Source organism: Vipera berus, assembly GCF_964194415.1.
Source record: "Vipera berus genome assembly, chromosome: 3".
NCBI classification, from domain to species: domain Eukaryota; kingdom Metazoa; phylum Chordata; class Lepidosauria; order Squamata; family Viperidae; genus Vipera; species Vipera berus.
This window is the reverse complement of record NC_138204.1, coordinates 172,965,432-172,987,783: the sequence shown is the minus strand read 5'-3', so window position 1 is coordinate 172,987,783 and position 22,352 is coordinate 172,965,432. Positions and strand designations below refer to the sequence as shown.

At 37.6% G+C, this 22,352-nt stretch overlaps 2 protein-coding genes across 2 annotated transcripts; one reads left to right on the top strand and one right to left on the bottom strand.

Moving 5' to 3' along the window:
• Positions 1-342: 342 nt before the first annotated feature.
• On the bottom strand, positions 343-2,544 carry CATSPERD (cation channel sperm associated auxiliary subunit delta; the record flags this gene model as incomplete). Its single annotated transcript, XM_081325595.1, has 1 exon — positions 343-2,544. The coding sequence occupies one exon, from the start codon at positions 2,542-2,544 to the stop codon at positions 343-345; it is 2,202 nt and encodes a 733-aa protein (XP_081181721.1).
• A 4,032-nt stretch (positions 2,545-6,576) lies between these two features.
• On the top strand, positions 6,577-20,238 carry B4GALT6 (beta-1,4-galactosyltransferase 6; the record flags this gene model as incomplete). The annotated part of the gene is made up of 9 exons (XM_081325396.1): positions 6,577-6,691; positions 11,325-11,441; positions 11,658-11,771; positions 12,845-12,969; positions 14,366-14,482; positions 14,986-15,173; positions 17,135-17,257; positions 19,320-19,421; positions 20,091-20,238. The coding sequence occupies 9 exons, from the start codon at positions 6,577-6,579 to the stop codon at positions 20,236-20,238; spliced, it is 1,149 nt and encodes a 382-aa protein (XP_081181522.1).
• Between the last annotated feature and the right edge of the window lie 2,114 nt (positions 20,239-22,352).

The window sequence follows — 22,352 nt, the reverse complement described above, 5'->3', positions numbered from 1 at the left end:
GTAAGGTTTAAGGTTTTGAGGTAAGGAAAGTAGAAATAAATAAGGCCATTTTCAGCCATTAAAAATGAAGAGGAAATAAAATTGACTTATACATTTTCAATTTTTATCAATGGTTCTAAAAAGAGATGGTTATTCATATGACCATTAATGTAATAAATATTCTTGAAAACAATTTAATGAGAGAAACCGAAGAATACATACATACATGCACATAATACAAACATAATATTAATTACAGGGTATTTTTATTTCAAACCAGGGAACAAAAGAAAAAAGAATCTTAGTATAATTAAATCCACATTTATTGTTCTACAGTAAGTTGTTGAAATGATATGACTAAATTTATTTCATTCTTGAGTACTCCTTTAGTAATTTAAGAAAAAAATAAACCATCAGCATTGTGCCAAATATGAGAACAAGAAAACTAATTAGTGCTTTTCCAACACTGACCTCAGATTTTGGGAGGGCTCCATAAACGTACACACTGAAAATTGTGCTAAGGTCACAGTAACTATATAAGCTATCTACAACAGTAATTCTGAAGACATAAAAGCCATTGTACTGTGGAAAAAGGATTCTGTTTCTTTCATCCCTTTTTAAAACCTGGTACTTTGAATCAGCTGATGGTAAAGATTTGTTTCCTCTGGGTTCCTTGCAACTCACATAATTATATCTAGTCCATGCAATTTGTGGAGAGCCTGGAAAATCTGCTAATTGTTTGGTCCAGTTCTGGGCCTCTGACAAACAATTGGCCTCTTTTTCAGTCAAGTGATAATCGTAATTATGCATTCCATTTATTTCATACAGTACAAAATCCGCAGAAACGTATTCCACAAATTCATCGTTGTCCCATAATTCAAGATCTGGAAGCCATGGTTTATCATAATATAAGAGAAGAGGACATCCCCAAGTGTCATACCTATAGGTCACATTAAGATTTTCCTGTTCTAAATTTTTTCTACCAAGGAACAAAGGATCATATAGTTTCTTATCAATTGAATAAACAAAATTCTGAAGTAGTCTTCGTTCAAAGAGACCTTTACTACAACCTGTTGTCGTCTTTAAAATTCTGATGTGTTTCTTAGGTGGACAGTCCACTGTAATAAGAGCTGTCAATGGATACATGTCAATGCAGAATATCCCTTTGTTATAGATGTCCACAGTAACAGATGACAGTTTCTTTAAGAGTGATGTGTTCTGTTTTTCTGGCACCATACCTGCAAAGTGTTGTTCTTCTAATTTAATTTGCAAACTGTATTTAGTGTTTCCATTAAAAGTATAGCCATCCTCCACAATGTGTGCCTCAAATGCTAGCACATATGGATTGCTTAACATGACATATGGATAGGCACCAGTCCCTGGCTTTGGTACAAATGTGGCATTAAAATGAAGATGCTGGTTTGTATCAATATAATACATCTTGTTGTGGAAATCACCAGTGAGAATCTCCATTGGACAGGTTTGCAGTGGTGGGTGAACAGTCATGAGCTTAGCCTGGACATTGATGATACATTTATGAAAATGGTAATATCTAGATATACTGCTGGGAAATGGACGGATGATACTAAGTGTTCCAATGTTTTCAAATGACATAGCTTGACAAGAAACATGGGCTGAGGAAACGTTATTGTCCCCCAAATGTACCATTTTCCCAGAGACCATGTCCAGGTTTCCATAGAAAAGCTGAGTCTCAGTGAGGACTGCAATCTCATTACTGGTGGCTGCTGCAAAGCAAATACGTTCTGGAAGAGTTTTATTAGGATAGCTGTCTGTGGGAAGGACAGTAATAATACCTGTCGTCAATCCATCGTTTGAGGAGCTCATAAGTGTTTTGTTAGTCCATAGTAAGATAAAACCTCTCATACCAGGGGGGAGTGTGCTTTCAAGTATATAACCTTTTAAGAATTTTGAACTAAAAGATGTTCCTGTTTCATTTTTCATGGATTCAACATTTCCATATGTGAAGTATGCAGTCTCGGGATGACTGGCATCCTTGAGGAGCATTCCAATATGTGCTGAGGAAGCAAAAACATAGATACCAAGCAGAATGCCATCCCTCAAAGGTCTGCTTTTTAAAGATTCAAATATGTAGCCCCCATTTATTGAATAAAATATCTCACTTTTACTAATCAAATTTCCTGGGTCATACGCCAGAACAAGTTCATTGATTTTGTCACAGGCACGATCATTTAGAGCAAAGCAGCAATTGTAGTTGGCAAGTTCAGTAACTGGATGAGTAATCCCTTTTGAACGCAGCCATCCATTCTGTGTGGCATAGAAATAGAGAAAGACGGCACCATTCACCACTGCCACGATTGTATTTGTCCCAAAGACAGCAGCACTAACAATGGCAGGTGGCCTTGTAAAATCATTGGGGATGGTTAGAGGAAGAAGGCTGCTCTCAAACATATCAAGGCTGACGAATAACCTTTCTCCAAGGTAAAGAGCTGGGGAAATACCACGGAAAAAATTATTTCTACATGGGTGATGCAATATATAAGGATGATTGTGGCTGAAATTAAGCAGCATACCTGATGGTGACATGACCAAATGGTGAGACTCAACTGAATAAATCAATTGCTCATAGCTGCATGGCCAGGAGTCAACTGCCATAATGGGGGATAGCCAAAACTTCACTAACAGAGGCAATAACATGGTGTGGCTCTTTTAGTTTAACTGATATAATGCCTAAGATCATAAATATCCCTTCTGTTGTTTCTCTTGAGGTTCTATTTGCTATGGTCGTTGAGGGAGATGGTTCTAGAAGGCAGTTGGCAGATTAAGACTCAGGGAGAAGAGTACAGATCTACTGTGTCATAAAACACACCCAGGAGCTACTGGTAACAGACCATATTTATTACTAAAGAAAAACTGATGGATAACATCAGTTGAGATCTTCCTGTTCTAAATATTTTCGGTCAAGGAACATTGGCTTACAGATTTTTATCAGCTGAATACATCAAATTATTTTTTACCTTCACGTCTATACAATTCTGATAGATGTCTTAGGTAGAGAGTCAGTGGATGCATATTTATCTGTCTTGATCTTGATCTTATCTAATCTATGTCTGTCTGTCTACCTACCTACCTACCTACCTACCTATCTATCAATCAATCAATCAATCATCTACCTGAATAACCACCTATCACTCTCACAGAGTGACTCAGTCAGAATATGCTTTCATTGTAGATGTCCACAGTGATAGCAAAGAATATGCCTTTATAAATATTAACCAGGAATTCAGGATAAATAAGAGAATTGCAGTTTAGTTTTCAAAGATTAGTTACTATTTCCATTAAAAGTGTAGCCATTCTCTAGTCTATAACCTATTCCAGAAAAGCCAGTAACGTGTAGTTTTGTTGTAGCTCTATAGAAAGAGATACTGTCCAGCTTGGACATATACAGTATGTAATTAATATGACAATGTTGCTGCATAATATATTTAATATATAATATATATATATTTCTCTAAATAACACCAATAAGGATATCTCCTAGACTGAGTTACAACAGAGGCTGAAAATTCATAAATATTCCATGTATATTGCTGGTGCATTTCAAAAAATAACACTGCAAAAATATTGGACATAATTCAATCCTTGAGTTAAAACTGACTGGTTTTACCCTAAAAAATACTTTGAGATGATCAGATGGGAACATTTCCATGACTCCCAGAAATCTGAAATCTGCCCATTTCAAGGACATCTCTTATACTGCTTCGATGGTCTTGAGTTCCATTGGAAAGACTTGATTCAAGATCTAATCAAGCAGCAGGGCACTTCTTAATAATGTACTCAAGTTGCATCAGTTCTATTTTCTCAACTGTCTTGGCTTCTGCATATTTGCTACAGACAATGTGTGTTCTTTTCATATTGTGGGGAAAATCTGATAGGCAGTGCTTTTTTTGTAAAAGAAAAAGATGCTGGAACTCACACGTCATACAACCCGCCTTGCCTACCCTACAAGGTTCCATCCAAAAAAGGTGCCGGAACTCAGTTCTGAGCGTTCTATGACAAAAAAAGCCCTGCTGATAGGAATACAATTTCCATCAAAATATCTGAAATTTTTAAGTACTTTTTGGTGTCAAGTCTTAAGCTAGATCTCATGAAAAGTGTTCTTTTTTTTTTTACCAAGGCAATAAGAAGGCAAGGGAAAAGGTTAGAGTTGTCATCCTCCCTTCCCTCTTCCATATTCCTCTCCTTCCCTCTACGTGAGTTAAAGTATTAGTGGGTTAGTATTCACCTGGGAATCAACTTCACTCCTCTTCTTTGTATCAAACAAATACGATTTCTCATTCAGCCTACCCAGTCCGGTGGAGTTCTTAAACAAATTGATTTGGCTTTCTTCAGGTTGAATGTGGCAAATCCTTTCTTTTCCCCTTGGCAAAAGTACAAAATGAAGACATCTTCTGGTTAGCTGTGGCCTCATAAGTTGAAGCCCCCATTCTCCCATGGCTTCAGGTTGCTTTTGGATCTTCTGCCCTAGATCCTTGAAGACTTCCACTAGTTTCCCTTTAGCCTGCTGGCCTCTCTTGCCTTCTCTCATCTCTGTCTCTCATTTGTCCAATTATTTTTTCTCTTAGCCCCTTCTTTTCTTCCACTTCATGCCTACTCCTTACACCTCTCCAAACTATTGTCTTTTTTGTGCACAGCTCATTATGTTCCTACCCACCCTTCTACGCGTCACCCATTACTGCATCCTTATAAGGATTCCGTATCACCTGAATCTCCATCAGTTGTGGGGGCGGGGGGGGGAAATCAACGCTTACATTATATATGCAACTATCTCCAAGAGATGAGATGGAGGAGTGAGAGACAGCTGGCTCTGCCTTTCATCCATCGCTGGGAGAAGAAATAGATTACAGCCTTCCCCACCATCCTGTACAATATCTATTTCCCCTCTACTAATCAACCAGGCTCAAGGTTGACTCAGCCTTCCATCCTTCCGAGGTAGGTAAAATGAGGACCCAGATTGTTGGGGGCAATTAAGCTGACTTTGTAATAATGCCGCTTGGGGTGTGTGTGTATGAAAGCCCTAATAAGCAGGCATATACATAGAATGAAGGCTACTGCTAAGCTTGTAAGCCGCCCTGAGTCTTCGGAGAAGGGCGGGATATAAATGTAATAAAAATAAAATTAAATAAAAATAAAACCATCCGATTGTTGGAAGGTTGCATACACTACCGGTAACAAGACCGCAGCTTCTTTCTCACCAGATTTCCTAGCGCAGGCAATCTTTGGTAATAACGATTAGTTTAAGGCAGCGTTTCCCAACCTTTAGGAACTTGAAGATGCGTGGACTTCAACTCCCAGAATTCCCCAGCCAGCTATGCTGGCTGGGGAATTCTGGGAGTTGAAGTCCACGCATCTTCAAGTTCCTAAGGTTGGGAAACGCTGGTTTAAGGTACCGAGATATCCCAGTTCCTCCCCTTCCTTCCTTTTTTTTTTGTGGCGGAGGCCGCCAAGAGTTTCTTTCCTCCAGCTGCCCTCTCGGACCGACACTAGAGCCCGGCGGGCTTGGCCGGTTCGCGCGGGGTCGGCAGCCGGGGCCGTAAGGAAGCGGCGCGCGCTCCGGCTCGTTCCCCGCAGTTCTGCAGTCCCTCAGCCGCGCAGGGAATCCGGGGCGCGCACGCCCACCGTCGTCGCAGTCCAGGCGCCTGCCCGGCCGCTGGTTCCGAAGCGAAGCGGGGAGGGCGAGGTGGGGTTCGTGGGGAGAAAAGAGAGAGAGAGAGAGAGAGAGAGGGGGGGGGGAGAGGGAGAGGGAGAGAGAGAGAGGGAGAGGGAGAGGGAGAGAGAGAGAGGGAGAGAGGGAGAGGGAGAGGGAGAGGGAGAGGGAGAGAGAGAGAGAGAGAGAGGGAGAGGGAGAGGGAGAGGGAGAGGGAGAGGGAGAGGGAGAGGGAGGGAGAGAGAGAGAGAGAGAGAGAGAGAGAGAGAGAGAGAGAGAGAGAGAGAGAGAGGGGAAGAAGAAGAAGAAGAAGAAGAAAAAGGAGGAGGAGGAGGAGGAGGAGGAGGAGGAGGAACCGCCACACCTGAACAGGCAACGCCGGCCGCCGCTCTCCACTTGGGCCGGGGGAAGCCCCGATTGACGGAACGGGAGCCGAGCGAGGCGGGGCCCTTTCGCTGCCGGTGGCGCCCCCCCCCCCCGGGACCCACCGACCCCCCCGGCTGTGGTAGGGTCTGCTCGTTCCTGTCACTTGCGTCACGAAGCGTCTCTCTCCCCACCACCACCACCACCCTCGCCGCCGCCTCCCCTTTCCCTCCGCGATCGCCGCTCACCCTCCTTGGCTTTGAAGCCTGGCCGAGAGCCACCCCAGCCCACCCCCATCCCCACCCGCGGGGCTCCGCTCCGCTCCACACGCCCCCTCCCCAGAAGAGCCTCCCCACCCTGGGATGCCATGAGTCATCCCTGCTGCTGCTGCTGCTGCTGCTTCTCCGCTGCCGCCGGCGGTCTGGAAGCTGCTTCTCCGGCATCCGTTCGGACCCTATTCGGCGGACAGCGCTTTGCCCGGGCAGCGTAGCCGGGCCTCGGGGAGCGGTCTCTCCTGCCCTGGAAGGAGGAGGAGGAGGAGGAGGAGGATGCCTCTCTTCAGGACGGCGCTGCGAGTCTCCAACCGCTCTATCCTGGTCTTCATCTTCTTCTTCTCCTTTTCTTCCTCTTGCCTTTACTTCGTCTATGTGGCTCCTGGCATGGGTAAGGCCAGCTCTCTCTCTCTCTCGCCCTCCTCCAAGGTCGGTGGGTGGGATTAGAGGAGGCGCCGCCTTAGAGCTGCCTGCCCCAACGGGAAACGGTGAGGATAAGATGCTGCCAGGTGGGCTGGGAGACCCGGTCAAGGGCCACCTGCTCCGCTCCGGAGATGGTTGAACGCTACCATTTCAATCCCCATCTCAGTTAGTGTTGATAAGCGTCGTCTTGGAGGAGATGGGAGGTGACGTGAGTTTGGGGCGGCTGTTTCCCCACATGGATATCTATGCCCTGGTTAGATGAATTTGTCTGTGTCCACCTGTAAGTTCCCACATGCCGCAATTTAATGTGAGAATGCCAAAATAGGAAATAATTTCTCTTGGCTGCTTCTAGAGACATATCCTGTGTAGACAGAATGTGGGAGGCTTCTGGGGAACTGCAGTTTTGAAAGACCCGGATATTCTTGTGTACTGGGAAAACAATGCACGTTTTTCTAGAAATGATCATATGTTGCTTCAGGGGCTTAAATCAATACTCCAGATGTAAATTGTTGCTCTTGACAAAATCACATACACCTCCTTGGTGGTGACGCTGAAATGTGTGAGATGACTGGAAGTTATTGGACTTTAGGTTTGTTGGACAAATTGTGACTTAATGGCTCACCTTCAGAATCAATTATACCACATAATTTTTCTATAATAATTCTTTGAGCAGTTTCTTCCATCAAAACATCATCTCTACCTCTTATTTTATATTGTTTTGAAGGGGAAGGTTAAATATGCTTATTATTCTTTGGTAGGACTAGTTCTTGTCTCTTGTGGGCTGCTTGTTGAAAAATAGAAAAATGTTTCTTTTTGGTAACATTTTTCAATGCCATGCTGAATACAAAGCTTGTGTACTGCTTACAATATACAGATGCATTTTTGCTGTTTTTCAAGAGATTTATTTCAAGAAAAAAACTAATCGATATCATTTACATAATGAGTGATTTTCAGTGTTTGCTGCCTACGAGCAATTCATATAACATTTTATAGCACATATAACAGTACTTTACTCGTGAATTTGATAACATTAATTTAAAAAGTGGAATTTAAAGTTCTTCCATTCAACATTATTTTAGAAAATGTCTGATTTCTTTCTTTCTTTCTTTCTTTCTTTCTTTCTTTCTTTCTTTCTTTCTTTCTTTCTTTCTTTCTTTCGTGATATTTCTAGGGAAAAGCAATCTTTCCCTAAAAGAAGTACAAATACATAAGGCCCCTACTATGAAGACCTTGTACTTGATTAGATAGTTTTAATATGCTACAAGCCTGTTCCCAGGCTTGAGGCAGATTAATTGATGGTGAATGGCCCTTCAGATCAGCTGATCTGAAATCATATCTGATTTTAAAAGCCAAAACTAGCACATTGAATGAAGATGCAGCAAGTGTATCTAGCCATTATCTCTTCAAAAAGTTTTATCTCTTCGAAATTCAACTCTCAGCATAGCTCTGTCATGAGCCATCAAAATGATTTGATTTTTTTACTCAGCATCTCTTTAATCACAGTTGGAGTGTCTACCATGACAGAACAGCAAAATTTGCTTCATTCCTTCCAGTGGTTATATTTTCCATTTACCCTCTAGAAGACACATACCCAGTGCTTTTTTGTAAAAAAAAAAAAAGAGGTGCTGGAACTCACACATGTCATACAACCCACCTTGCCAACCCTACAAGGTTTACCTTTGTAGTTGAAAAAAACCCTTCAATTTTTAGGGTGTCTAAAAGACTAGGATTTTGTTCAAGATAAGTTAATGCTATTAATATTACCATGCACTGTATAGCTTTAAATTACAAGAAGGCATTTTCTTAATCTTTTGGGACATTTACCACTGGCATTCCCATTTAGTTTAATGAGTGGAAATGTCAGCTTTTTTTTTCTTAATCACATTTATATCCTGCCCTTCTCCGAAGACTCAGGGCGGCTTACAATCTAAAGCACAATGTGCTTAGCAATAGCCTTCATTCTATGTATATACCTGCTTATTAGGGCTTTCGGGGGGCCCCCAAGCGGCATTTTTACAAAGTCAGCAATAAAACAAAATTTGGTTACTTGTAAAAGATTGAATTATTTTTAAGAAGTTGTCAAACAAGCTGGAAAAATTTACATTTGGAGTTTAATATGGATACTGACGTGAAACAAATTAAAGGTGAAAGTTTGTCAGTGAGCAGATTACCTTTAATTTACCTTTAAGTTAAACCCAATTTAATAAATTGATCTGATTAAACCTCATACTGTAGGTCTACCTTTACATCTGACCAATACATAATTAATATATAGTATTAATAATAATACCTCCAAATCACAAGACATTGGCTTTATTCTTATTCTTCCCCTCTGCAGTTTGAATATAAAGTATAAAAGACTAAAAAGAGATTTTCATACACATCCTAGCCTTTAAACTACCCAAGAAACTGAAAGAGCAAAGTTTCGCTGTCGGGCAAGCTTCCACGCCAGCCGTCTTTCTTTCTGCTCGCTTCGCCTCTTTTTAACCTCTCACACACCCCACCTTCTGTAAGGGAAGGCAAAAGGCTCATTCACCATCTTGCGAAAGATGGCCTTCATGTTTATGTGTCTCCCAACGCCACCATCGGCTTCCACATCATCGGCTTCCCAGCCAATCAAGCCACGCTCTCGCTGTGGTGCTCCAGCGCCTCATGGCTCCTCCTAGACAAGGCAGACAGTTCGGAGGGGACCCCCCCTCACACCATACCGCCAGTGGGGCATTTTCAAAAGCAAACAAGGATAGGAAGGGCAGTGGGCTAATGCCTCCTTAAGTAACACCAGCTGCCTGCAATTAGTGCAGGTTCGCATCCCACCAGGCTCAAGGTTGACTCAGCCTTCCATCCTTCCGAGGTAGGTAAAACGAGGACCCAGATTGTTGGGGGCAATTAAGCTGACTTTGTAATAATGCCACTTGGGTGTGTGTGTGAAAGCCCTAATAATAAGCAGGCATATGCATAGACTGAAGGCTACTGCTAAGCTTGTAAGCCGCCCTGAGTCTTCGGAGAAGGGCGGGATATAAATGGAATTAAAATAAAATAAATAAAAATAAAATAAAACAATAGGAAAAGAATGCAACTCTGGAAAATCGGTCGAAAAAAGGTGCCGAAACTCCGTTCTGGTGCATTCTGTGACAAAAAAAGCCCTGCACATACCAGTAGATGAAGTATTTAGTTCTATCTTCTACTACAAACTAAGTCTGTATTCAGCCATGACCCTGGCAGATGAATATCTCCTGGAGGGGCAAGGGGACAAATAATGATGCCTGCATCACATCATCATACAATGTAAACATGCAATACCAATATCAATGAATGTGTATGATCTTCATTATGGTGCCATTGAAGCTAGCTATGGACAGCCACTATTCTCAAAATGACAAAAAAGATTTTCCTGTGATATTGCCATCTGCAACACAAAGGAGCTTCAGAGAAACAGATTGGGAATGAAACTTCATAGAAGTCCAGAAATGAAAACCTTTTCTAAATTTTTTACTTCCACTAGTGACATCAGCTTTGGCTGAATTTGAAATATATCCGACTACATCATATAATAACATTCTCTGATGTAAAGATTTCTCTGATGTAAAGATTTCATACAATGACATTTTCTGATGTAGAGATGTGGAATTTGTAATATATGTTAGCATTTCATTATGTTTTGCATATTTTATATAGTTAGATTAATAACATTGAATTACTTTCTGGGAAGTTAAAAGATAAAGGTGTCCCTGCAGATTTTATTCCGCTGGTCATTGCCGACTGTAGGGATGGGGCTCATCTTTGTTTCAAGATCTTTGAGCCAGGGCTGTCCAAAGACATGTGGCTAGCATGACGTCATGGAGCACTGTTACCTTTCCACCTATCTGGTAAGATAGGACATAGATAAAAAAATTATAGAATGCACATTAATTTTAAATCATTGTAACTAGTCACAAACATAATTGAAACATTAGTTAATTTATGTTTCTTCACATGCATTCTACAGAGAAAATTGATATGACCATCAAGTGTGATTCTTACTTCCAAGTTTTAGAAACAATATAACTTTAAAAGTTGACATGTAATATGGAACCAGTATTTTTCTAATTACAACCATAGTTCTATTATTTCCTAGAAAGAATTTAATGTTGGGTGGAATCATTTTAATAAGTTGTTTCACCCTGTGGGCTTGATACTTCCCAATGTTACAAAAGATAACATGGAATGGGATTTTGTAAAAGTGCATTTAGTAATGTGAAGTTTTGTTGCATTTGCAGATTGATTATGTGCTGGATGATCAGTGCTATTAGCATCAATCACTTGTGAAATTGGAGACAAGAATAAAAGTTAGACCTATGACTGATTAATTATTCCTTTTGTTCAAGTAGATATGCTCTGTGTCTAGTACAGTTTTCAAAGAGGGCAGAAAGCTACTCAAGATAATTGCATTTCATATTCCAGTTCCACATGTTTATTTTTGCCAATTTAAATTATCTATAATTTATTTATTTGAGTTGTCTATAATAGTTATCCTAAAATTATTCATTCTGCCCGATTTATAATATTATCTGTCCATCTTTAAATTTTAAGTTGAAGTTAATTTTGATTTTTTTTCTTTACAGCAAATACATATTTATTTATGGTACAAGCACGAGGTATAATGCTGAAAGAAAATGTGAAAACAATAGGACATATGATTAGACTGTACACTAATAAAAATGCTACAATAAATGGCACAGGTAGGAATATTATACGATATTTTGAAGGTTAATGTAACTATGAAAAATATTTTTAGTAACATTCTGGGCTAATTATGAGTCAAAGCTCAACAAATTATTTAAGATCAGCAGTATTGGACATATATAAAATGATAAAACTGTATAAAATGAGTTGGGAAGACAACCTTATAAACATTACAGAAATAATTAATGGAAAATATTTTTATTTCTGTTAAGATTATCCGGAAGGCAACAGTACAAGTGATAGTATTGCCCAAACAGTGACATATCTTCCAGAAAACTTCACTTATTCTCCTTCTCAATCTTGTCCAGAAAAATTGCCCTCCATGAGTAAGTTTATTTTTATCTTAACAGAAAACTATTAATTTAAATATGTCACAAATTGTTTTGAAACACATTTTCAATAAGGATTTTAACAGCATTACAATTTTTAAATGTACAGTATAACTATAATTTCCCTAGGAAAAGAAAAATATTTTTTAAAATAATTTGTAAGCATTTTACAAAAATAAATTTAGAATTTCAGAATTGATTTTGGCGCACTTTTTATTTCCACTTTAATGTATCATTTCAGTCAATTGAGGATTCAGTTTAGTACATAATATGTAACATTTTATATTATCCCATAATGATCTTAGCATGATCTTGTTAATGCCCAACTGCATGTTCAGTAGGTGTGGTTCTTAGATTATAATTAGTTTTCGAGTTACTAAAGTTCAACTCTTTGGAGCAGGGGTGTCAAACTCAATTTCACTGAGGGCCGCATCAGCACTGCGGTTGCCCTCAGGGGGCCGGGTGGGTATGGCCAGGGTGGGCGTGGCCTACTGGGTGGGCATGGCTAGAGTGTGTATGGCCACGCCCACCCAGGGCGTGGCCAGCTCTACATCGTTCACATCAAGGGTGCCTATGGGGGCCTGGGCAGGAGTGGGACAGATCTGAGGGTCTCTGGCAGAAGGAGGGTCTCTGGGCCAGGGCCAAGGCAGAGGGGGCCGTTCCCTCACTGTTTCCAGGATGGCTTCGCGGGCCACATGAAAGCACTTCGCGGGCCGGATCCGGCCCCCGGGCCTTGTGTTTGACATGTCTGCTTTGGAGAATTCTTGTCTGACAATTTTGAACTACTCCTTATCAGAATTTCACATTTCTGCTTCTTTACTTCAAAGAACTAGAAACATTAACCAAAGGCAGTCCTAGCTGCTGAAAACATTACTCAAAGGGCTCCCGCTCAGGTTCCTATCACCTCAGGTTCAAGTAGAAATTCTCCTTTTCTTAACTGTATTGTGTGGTAGATTTGAAAATCTGTATCAGATTTGTGTATTACTGTTATACGTAATATGTCATTTACACATCTTAACTTTAAATGTGGGGAAAATCTTAATCAAAATTTACTTCTCATCATCACTTAGGAGGCTTTATTGAAGCAAATATGAGTGAAATTAGTTTGGAAGAAATTCAAGAGATGTTTTCTAAGGATTTAAATATTGAACCGGGTGGTCACTGGAAGCCAAAAGACTGTAAACCACGTTGGAAGGTAAAGTGCAATTGATTTTCTAGTATTCTAGAGTCTGTGATTTTCTTAAAGTTAGAATCTGGTTGTTTTTGCAATATCAGAACATATTTTCATATATACCTGACATGCTGAAGTGTAATTTATCTTTATTTTTCATTGAAACAAGAAGCTCATAATAAATTGCAGTTTGAAAAGCATGCTAGAATAAAGACAGAATAACACCTTGTTATCTTTTACCCACATGGCTGTCTCTGTAAGCATCTTGTTATTCAATTTAGGTATAGTCCAAATCATTAGCCATGGATAGGCTTCAGACCATAAAAAGAATGTGATAAGGACAACCAGATTTAGATATTTGCACATCTGTTACGTAAAACAGGATGTCATGTACTTCAGGTATGTTTCTTCCAGCTTCTCTTCTTGGAGATGTGTTGGAGACAAAGGAATGAGAATTCAACTCCCTTTGCCAATTTATTCTTTTGGATAGAAAAGCTGAAATCTTTACATTTACATTTCATAAATGAATGGGACAATTTTATCAACAATAAATGTGTTTGTCCATGTTCAGTCTTGTTTGGCATTTTGAAAAACACCAATAAATAACTGTTCCTCCATTTGCTTACTAAAATGAACATAGATGACAGTTTTGGGAAGATAAATTTCTGAGCTGCCAATATTGAAAAGGCTGTTCCCTATATTCTCAGGGATTTAATCTGACAAATGATGGAATAGGGCAGTGGTTCTCAACCTGTGGTCTGAGGACACCTGGGGGGCGCGCTCTGGGGTATCATCATAGTGGGTCCATGAAAGCTGGAAGAAATGTTAGGATTTAAATCTTGAGTTAAGTCTTGGGGGTCTGTGGCCATGGTCCGTGGACACAAAGGGTATTTAAAGGAGGTCTGTGTGAAGAAGAAGTTGAGAACCACTGGAATAGGGCATAACTTTATCTCAGATATACCAGAACCACATATTAAAATCAAGCATTACCTAAGGTATGGTGATTGCAAACTGTTTATTTTATTTTTATTTATTTTATTTATCAAATTTAGGTACCACCCATCTCATTCTGAGTTACTAAAATAATAAACTAAACTAAAGCATTATGCAGAAGGCAGCTGGATATGTCAATATGAAGACAAAAAATGTAGTTCTTCCATTGTTTATTGTCAAAACAAACTTAGCAGTAATAGGTTAAAACAGATTTTTGTTAAGAGATCTTTGAAATTTGAGATTTTCTTTAGACAGTGCACATATTTAGATTAATTTGTAGAAAAGTAATTAAAATTAATTTTCTGTGATCATGCTTGTTGCATAACCATAATCATGCACACCAGCAAATAGTTTTCCTAAGATTTATGTTTAACTTCTGTAATTCAGTCTGCTAGCATAGCTTTCAGATGTTTTTCTATTTTTAAAGGTTGCAATACTCATCCCTTTTCGCAATCGTAATGAACACCTTCCTATATTTTTCCGACATTTAATACCAGTGTTGCAGAGGCAAAGGCTAGAATTTGCTTTCTATGTTGTTGAACAGGTGAGTTTACATTTATTTAAAACAGAATAAATTTAGATATTATTTTCTTACACATATTTGGATGAATATATTCAACAATAAACAGTGTGTCTGCCAATGTTGTTGAGCAATATTTTTCCTGTGTCTGGGCATATTTTCTTAACACAGAACTTCTATAACTTGAATTCCAGATCAGCACCAGAAAATCATTGAATATTAAAATATATGTCAACTTAATTGGAATCTTCCACATCTTCTCTAGTGTGACTCCAGTATTTTTAAAATATTGTTTCTATCGTTCTCCTATTAGTGGGAATTGGGAATGTAATTAAGGATTGGATGTATACCGATAATATACTTCAATTAAAATGGGCACATTAAAATTAATGACACGAGCTGTCATAGCCCAGATTCATTGATTTCAATGGTTATATAGTATTATGTAATTGTATTCCAGTTGTTACTCTGCATATCCTAATTAACTTTCTTTAACAGTTTATTCTTCTATTTTGCCCTCTGTTAAGGTAGGAACACAGCCTTTTAACCGAGCAATGCTGTTTAATATTGGCTTCAAAGAAGCTATGAAGGATGGTGATTGGGACTGTGTAATCTTTCATGATGTGGATCATTTACCAGAAAATGATAGAAATTATTATGGATGTGGTGAAATGCCACGTCACTTTGCCACAAAATTGGATAAGTATATGTACATGTACGTAACATGTAGAAATTCTGACCTCCTGTATTTGTGCAATTAGTCAAAAAAAGCAGTACAGGTAGTCCTTGATTTACGACAATTAAACCCAAAATTTGTGTTGCTAAGAGAGACAGTTAAGTGAGTTTTGCCCCATTTTATGACCTTTCTTGCCACAACTCTTAAGTGAAACACTGCAGCTGTTAAGTTAGTAACACGGTTGTTAAGTGAATCTGGCTTCCCCTATTGATTTTGCTTGTCAGAAAGTCACAAAAGATGATCACATGACCCTGGGACACTGCAATGGTTAGAAATATGAGTCAGTTGCCAAGCATTTGAATTTTGGTCACATGACCATAGGAATGCTGTAACCATTGTAAGTGTGAAAAAAGGTCATAAGACACTTTTTTCAGTGCTGTTATAACTTTGAAAGGTCACTAAATGAACTGTAAGTTGAGGACTACCAGTATCGAAAAATATTTTCAGTTGATCCTCACATTCCCTGAATATATTTATTGATATTACCAAATATTCCACGGACATGTTCATGAAGATGAAATGTCATTTAAAAATGCACCTCAGCTTATAATGTTACCAGGAACTTTAAGAACATTAAATAAAAATATATCAGTGTACACGACATATTTGAAAACCACAATTTACAATCTTCTATATATCTTTTCTCCCCTTTGATCAAAGGTCAGTTTTGACTGTGAATTCAAACAGTGAAAGCCAGGAGCAGAATGAGGAAGAATTTAATTCAAGTTCTCCTAGTACACAAGACTTTCAAAATGCTCAATGTTAAAAGAACAAATTGGAGAGTATGGAAAGAGCTGCAAGAAATTCTCATTTATGACCCTGGATTTTTTACAAGAGTTTTAACATGCCTAGTTTTACTGTGTAGTTCCACTGTGAACATTTACTATTTGTAAGATTTTATTTATTTCTACTTCTGATGGGTCTCCAAGCAGCTTCTTTGATGAATCTTAATGATAGTGATTTACAGGAATAGATGACTATATAGGTATGGAATAGGCCGGAATTCATTGAGAAACATAAATCTTTCTGAAAAAAATAGTGTTAGATTTTTATCTTATTTTTTGTTCAGGAGTTCAAAATAGCACATACAGACCTCCACTCTTTTTATCCCCTCAACAATGGCAACCTTGGGGTAAGAAAATGACTACCCAAAATTACTCCATGAGCTTTCATTGCTGACGGATTACTAGATCCTGGGTTTCCCCACTCTCAGTCTAATATCCCATTGCTAAATACTCTCCCTACAAATATCCCATGTTTTTGCTTGATTCCCCTTTTCTCGCACCTCAGAAATTGCCCCCTATGCTGTGTTTTGCAGCAATTTGACTTGCTTTTCTTTTGGTTTTGCTTCTTATCCTACTCCTAGCCTTTCCGATTCAATGAAGTGCACATTCAATCTGTGGCTGTCCTGAATATCTGTTCTTCTCACTTTTTATCCATGTTTGTAATTCTGCCCCTTTATATTATTCTTTTTTTAAAAAAAAGTCTCCTTTTTCTAGAATTTACAAAGAAAAAGTTGGTTTTTTTTAAGGAAAAGGACAGTCTTAAAATATCACGAAGTATGTTAAAGATCCTTTTTCATTTCCCACCAGTGTCATTATATTTTTGCTTCTACCATTTGAAAAGTAGAGTATTAATACACTGTTCAGTTGTTTTGTAGTTACAGCTATAAATAATACTACCTTATCTAATATATTATCTATTTCCAAAATTCTAAATCCATTTAAATATATTTATTTAGTAATTTAAATTATTTATATATGTGAAAACTCTTGCCAAGGAAAAGAATTATAAAAATGTACTAAGCTTAGTGGTAAAGTCTTGACTCTCTCCTGTCTCCCAAATCCCAACATGAAAATTTCCACCTTGAACTTGATTCAAGGAACACTTCCCTTTTATCTTTGCAAGCCCAAAACGTAAATGCTTCCTCTCATTTTCAGACTTCCATACAATGAATTTTTTGGTGGTGTAAGTGGACTCACAGTAGAACAATTCAAAAAAATTAATGGATTTCCAAATGCTTTCTGGGGATGGGGAGGAGAAGATGACGACCTTTGGAACAGGTATTTGTATTGTATTAACTTTATTAGGTCATTGGCCAGAATTCATAGCAGATGGAACATGTACATGTAAGATAATGGAAGAGTAATATCTAAGTTCTTGTTTTTGCTGGCATGAAATATACATGAAATGTAGAGATTTATTGGATCCAGTCATAAAAATAATTGGCTACTCAGATTTGAGCAGCTTTAAGTAACAGCACACAGGTACAGGAATTCCTTGCTAGCATATGTCTCTGGATCTATCTAAAGCAGGGGAGTGCAATCTTGACAACTTTAAGACTTGTGCACTTCAAATCTCAGAGTTCCCCAGCCATACTGTCTCAAGGTCGCCAAGGTTGGATACCCCTGGTTTAATGGAACCCAAAGGTGGCATAGTGGAAAATGAATGTATGTACGGTATTTTTCTTAGTTTTCCTACTGATTGGCTAATGGCTACTTTTTTTAGCTACTGTGTTTTTGCTCATAGTTGTTGCTTTCAGTCAGTCAAAAGCAGTCACACTTATGCAAGATTGATATGCCATAGTCTAGGAATTCTGTTATTAGATGAGCAAGCGGAACAGGTGTTCTTTCTCCTCCAACTATGAGCATATAAAACATACATAATTACAGACACCTGGAGGTTAAAAACCAAAGGCAACAACTTTACAGAGTTCTGTACAGGAGTCTGTGCTGGATCTTGTCACTTTCTCAATTTTATTATTCTGACATCATGCACATCTCTATTGGGCATGTATTTGAGGTTGTGGCACATGCAAGAGAAGGATGGGGCTTGCAATACAACACTATTTTTATCAGTCTGATCCTCCTTATCCTTCCTGCAGAAACCATTTGTGGTGTGTCCGCATTTTAGGAAAGTTTGCACATCTTTTTCTTTTTTCTGTGTAGCTCAAGAGATGAGCTGATTCCCTTTAAAACAAAACCAGTTCATCAATTGCATTTTAAACATCAAGAGTTGCAGGTCAAATTTCACACATATTGGAATGAAAGTATAATTTTGACATTTATTCACAGAATAAAGTTATTTTCTAGGATGGTGCCCAGTTTGAAAATTGATGGTAAATCTCTATTTTGGAATGCATGGGTTAATAGGGATATTTAGCAATTTACTGCAAACTGGGTATTAAAGGTATTTGAAGCATTAGATGTTATAACTCTGCTGTTCCTCAGAATGTATAAATCTTTGATTCCTTTCCAAGCTACTATTTTTTATTTCGTATTTGCAAGAGCTTTAAATTTTGAAATACCATATATTGACATATCAGTAGTTGGCCTTAAAATATTAACTATATTTTTATGATCTTCATATGTATATGACCCTTCACCATCAACCTCATTATTCTAGAAGTAGAAATATTGAGGGGACACACTGTATGATATAGGCTTGCTCTTCCATTGCCCCATTTTTAAACATTTTTCATACTTTTTAAAGTGTTTTTTGCATAAGTAACATGGCTTAGATGTGAATATGATACCTTATTATATACCAAAATATGGATTTTCTCATTATATGAAGAAATAGGGATTTACTGAGCATGAGTTATAACAAAAAAGTAACAAAAATAATATGATAAATGCTTGCTCTCCATATGCACTAGCTCTACAGCTTTTGTTGTTGTTTTAGGCATAATGGAAAGATTACGTCTAACAGGAAATGTATACAGAGTATGAGTTTAGATTTCTAAATCATGGAGCAGTCAGAATCATTTTGAAGTGCTGATTAACTGTTTCTTTTTAGAAATGCTTTGGAAGATTTTATTCTGGATTTTTTTTCTCTGCAGTCCCTCAGTGGTTCTGAAACAGTTTTAGATCCAAACTTCCTTTTGCTTTTCTTCAAACAACAAATCTGATTCAGTTCTATTCTTGGTTTATTGTTTTGGTATCATTCTTTGGTATAATTTCCTCTTCTTTTAGTAACTAAAATTATTTTAAAAAGCTTTTCTGCTCCGCTAATGAAATCAACTATGGCAACCTCCCTCTCCCACCAAACTTAACACACATAAAGTTGCCTCTGATGTCTGTTACTGAGTTTATTTCTTACACATGTTGATTATTTCAATTGCAGGGTCCACTCTGTAGGATTTAATGTGACAAGACCAGAAGGAGAACTTGGGAAGTATAAGTCAATTCCTCATCATCACAGAGGAGAAGTTCAGTTTTTAGGACGGTGAGTTTTGAATAAATACTTTTAAAAGAAATTAGGTGGGTAATGACAAGCAGTACATCGGTTTTTGCAGAAGGTAAAGGAGAGGTAAATGATGAAATTTGTGACATGATGTTCTGACAGAAACTCTTGCTACTTATCTATTTGTGTCATTATGTTACATTCAAGTATATATCGGACAGCACATTTAATATCATTTCAATAAATTTTCAGCTTGCTGCAGGTTACAACAATTTATTGAACTTGTATGCAGCCTTTTCTAACATGATACCTTTCAATTCTGCTTGAGTTTAGTATCTAGCCATCTGGATAGATATTATTTCTCCTTACCTAACAATCTGTCCAGTATATTTATTGCAAAATAAATGTTTTTGCTGAATACTTTTTTTTTGCAAAAAAAACTACCCAGTCTGTTTTTGTAGAATGTTTGTTGAACTTTTTCTTGTGTTCAGTTTGAGTTCAAAAGTATTTATTTATTTTTAATATTTATTAGCTGTCTATCTTACTACAGGGTAACTCTGGGATGCTTACAATATTAAAAAAAAGATAAAATTATATAAAACCTATAGATGATTTAAATAAGATACTATCAAGAACTCATTTATATTTTGTTCTGTAAAATGACAATGACTTTCTACTTTTTATCAATGTTCTGAATATTTTTTCCCACAGATACAAACTATTAAGATATTCCAAAGAGCGTCAGTTTATTGATGGTTTAAATAATCTAGTATATATGCCATCTATATTTGCCAGTAAACTGTATACTAATATCACTGTAAATCTGATGCCAGAACTAGCTCCTGTTCAAGATTATTGATGGAATAGTAGAATAAACTACTGGATCTACACTTTATAACACTGGAAAAATACTAGATCAGGTATTTCAAATGACTGCACAATCATGTCTCTATTAGTGAATGCTTCACATTAAGAAACCAATAAGTACTCAAGCCTTGTTAGCTTTTCTGTAGATAATAAATACAGGTATAGCATGCTTAGAAATCAGGAAAATTCCTTTCTCTAAGAAAGCGTGCATTCAATGAATTATAATTATTTTTTTAATGTTTTCCATATCATGTAAATATCTGTTAAAAATATTAGGCTTTTGACCATGGCAGCATTCTGCATGTTTTGGAAGTATTTGTGTTTAGTATTTTTATAATTAAGGCATGAAATGTAGGCTGATTTATAAATATTGGCTATCTGTTATAATAAACTTTTATGCTTATTTTGAGCTACAGCCCTTCCATGTAACATCTATGCCTGTGATTTTGCCACCAAATCTATGATAAATAATCTTTCAATCTTTATTCTACCTATTACCAGGGCAGTTCCCTGAATATGTTTGAAAGAGTATTATTTATGCATATTCCATGCATGGAAACCCATCTATGATGTTGCATTTCATTATGGTTCTTAACGTGCCAATAGTGTTAATGTCAGATTTATATTTCAGTCTATTTTCATATTGCTCTTTTGTGGATCTTTGTAATAAACACCATTCCATCCAAAATCAATAGACCAATAAATTAGAAGATGAATGAATTTTAATGAAAGTGATGGGTTAAAGTCTTCATATGAGTAACAAGTGAATGTTCAGAGTAATTGTCATTGGTCAAGTTTTTTCTCATTGAAAGTCATTGGATCGGAGTCAGCCTGAGGAGAAATGTGTTGAAATTTATCTTCAACCAATTACCATCCATATTAAAAGTTTTCCATTCTTTTGTAAACAGTGCATTTTCTGCAACAAGCTAAGCTTCTTTTATGACTTCTACATGGGGTGAACTTGCCCACTATTTTACAACGTTGTTTTGTTCTTGTTTTTTGTGCCCAGTATACCAAACTGAGGTATGTCTCGTTCTAGTTTTTATTGGATTGGATGGTGATTGACATGATTGACAAAGTGGCGGATAAATACAGAATTTTGACCAAATTACGTGAATCAAGCATGTAAAAAAAAATCCTTAATCTTTAAATGTAGATATCGTGTTCTGTACACTTTTTCTCAATTCCCAGTTAGTGGACTTTTTCAAAGCTAAACATGGTATTTATAAATCCTAATTCAATTATGTATGATCACATGGTTTGAATGGAATGGCTTGTCTTAAATATTGCCAACTTGATACATAAGCTTTATAAAAACATGGGGTATGCATGTTTGCATACACTTTAAAATTACACTTTTAACTTGTCAGGGAAAAAAATAATTATAATGTATATATTTTCTGCTCAATTATACCATTCTGTAATAGATCTTTATATGCCATGATAGCTTAAATTAGTTTGTACTTGGAGCTGGGAGTCATTTACTTTCTTTGTGACCTCTAATGTAGAATGATTGCAGACGGGTCTTGTTCTCTGGTTTCAAGCAGGGTGCACTAAAAATCATGTAAATTATGAAGGCCTAGTAAGTCATTGTGTCTTGCTGATCTAGTCTAATCTTACTGGTTAAATAGAACAAGTCCTGGTTAATACTTAGGAGGGAAAGCTCCAATCAGAAAAGAAGGCAATAGCAAATCACTCCTTTATAGATAGTCCTCACTTACTGATTGCAATTGCAACAGGCAACTCCGTTGCTAAGCAGTGTTATCATGAAGTGAAAAATCACATGACAGCAGTTTGGGAATTCTAGCTATGGTCATTATGTAAATCACTCAGTCACTAAAACAGTGACTTCTTGCTGGCTTCCCCATTGTTTGTCAGAAGCTGACAGGGAAGGTTGCAAGTGGTGGTAAAGTGGGACACTGTGACCATCATAAATACATGCCAATTGCCAAGCAGAAATTACAGTCAGGGGACTTTGGGGAGCTGCAACAGTTGCAACTTTGAATATTGGTCTTAAGATTCATTATTTAACACCGTCATAACTTTAAAAGGTCACTGAACAATTGGTGCTGCTATGCTAAGTACAAGATTTTGCTGATGAAATCA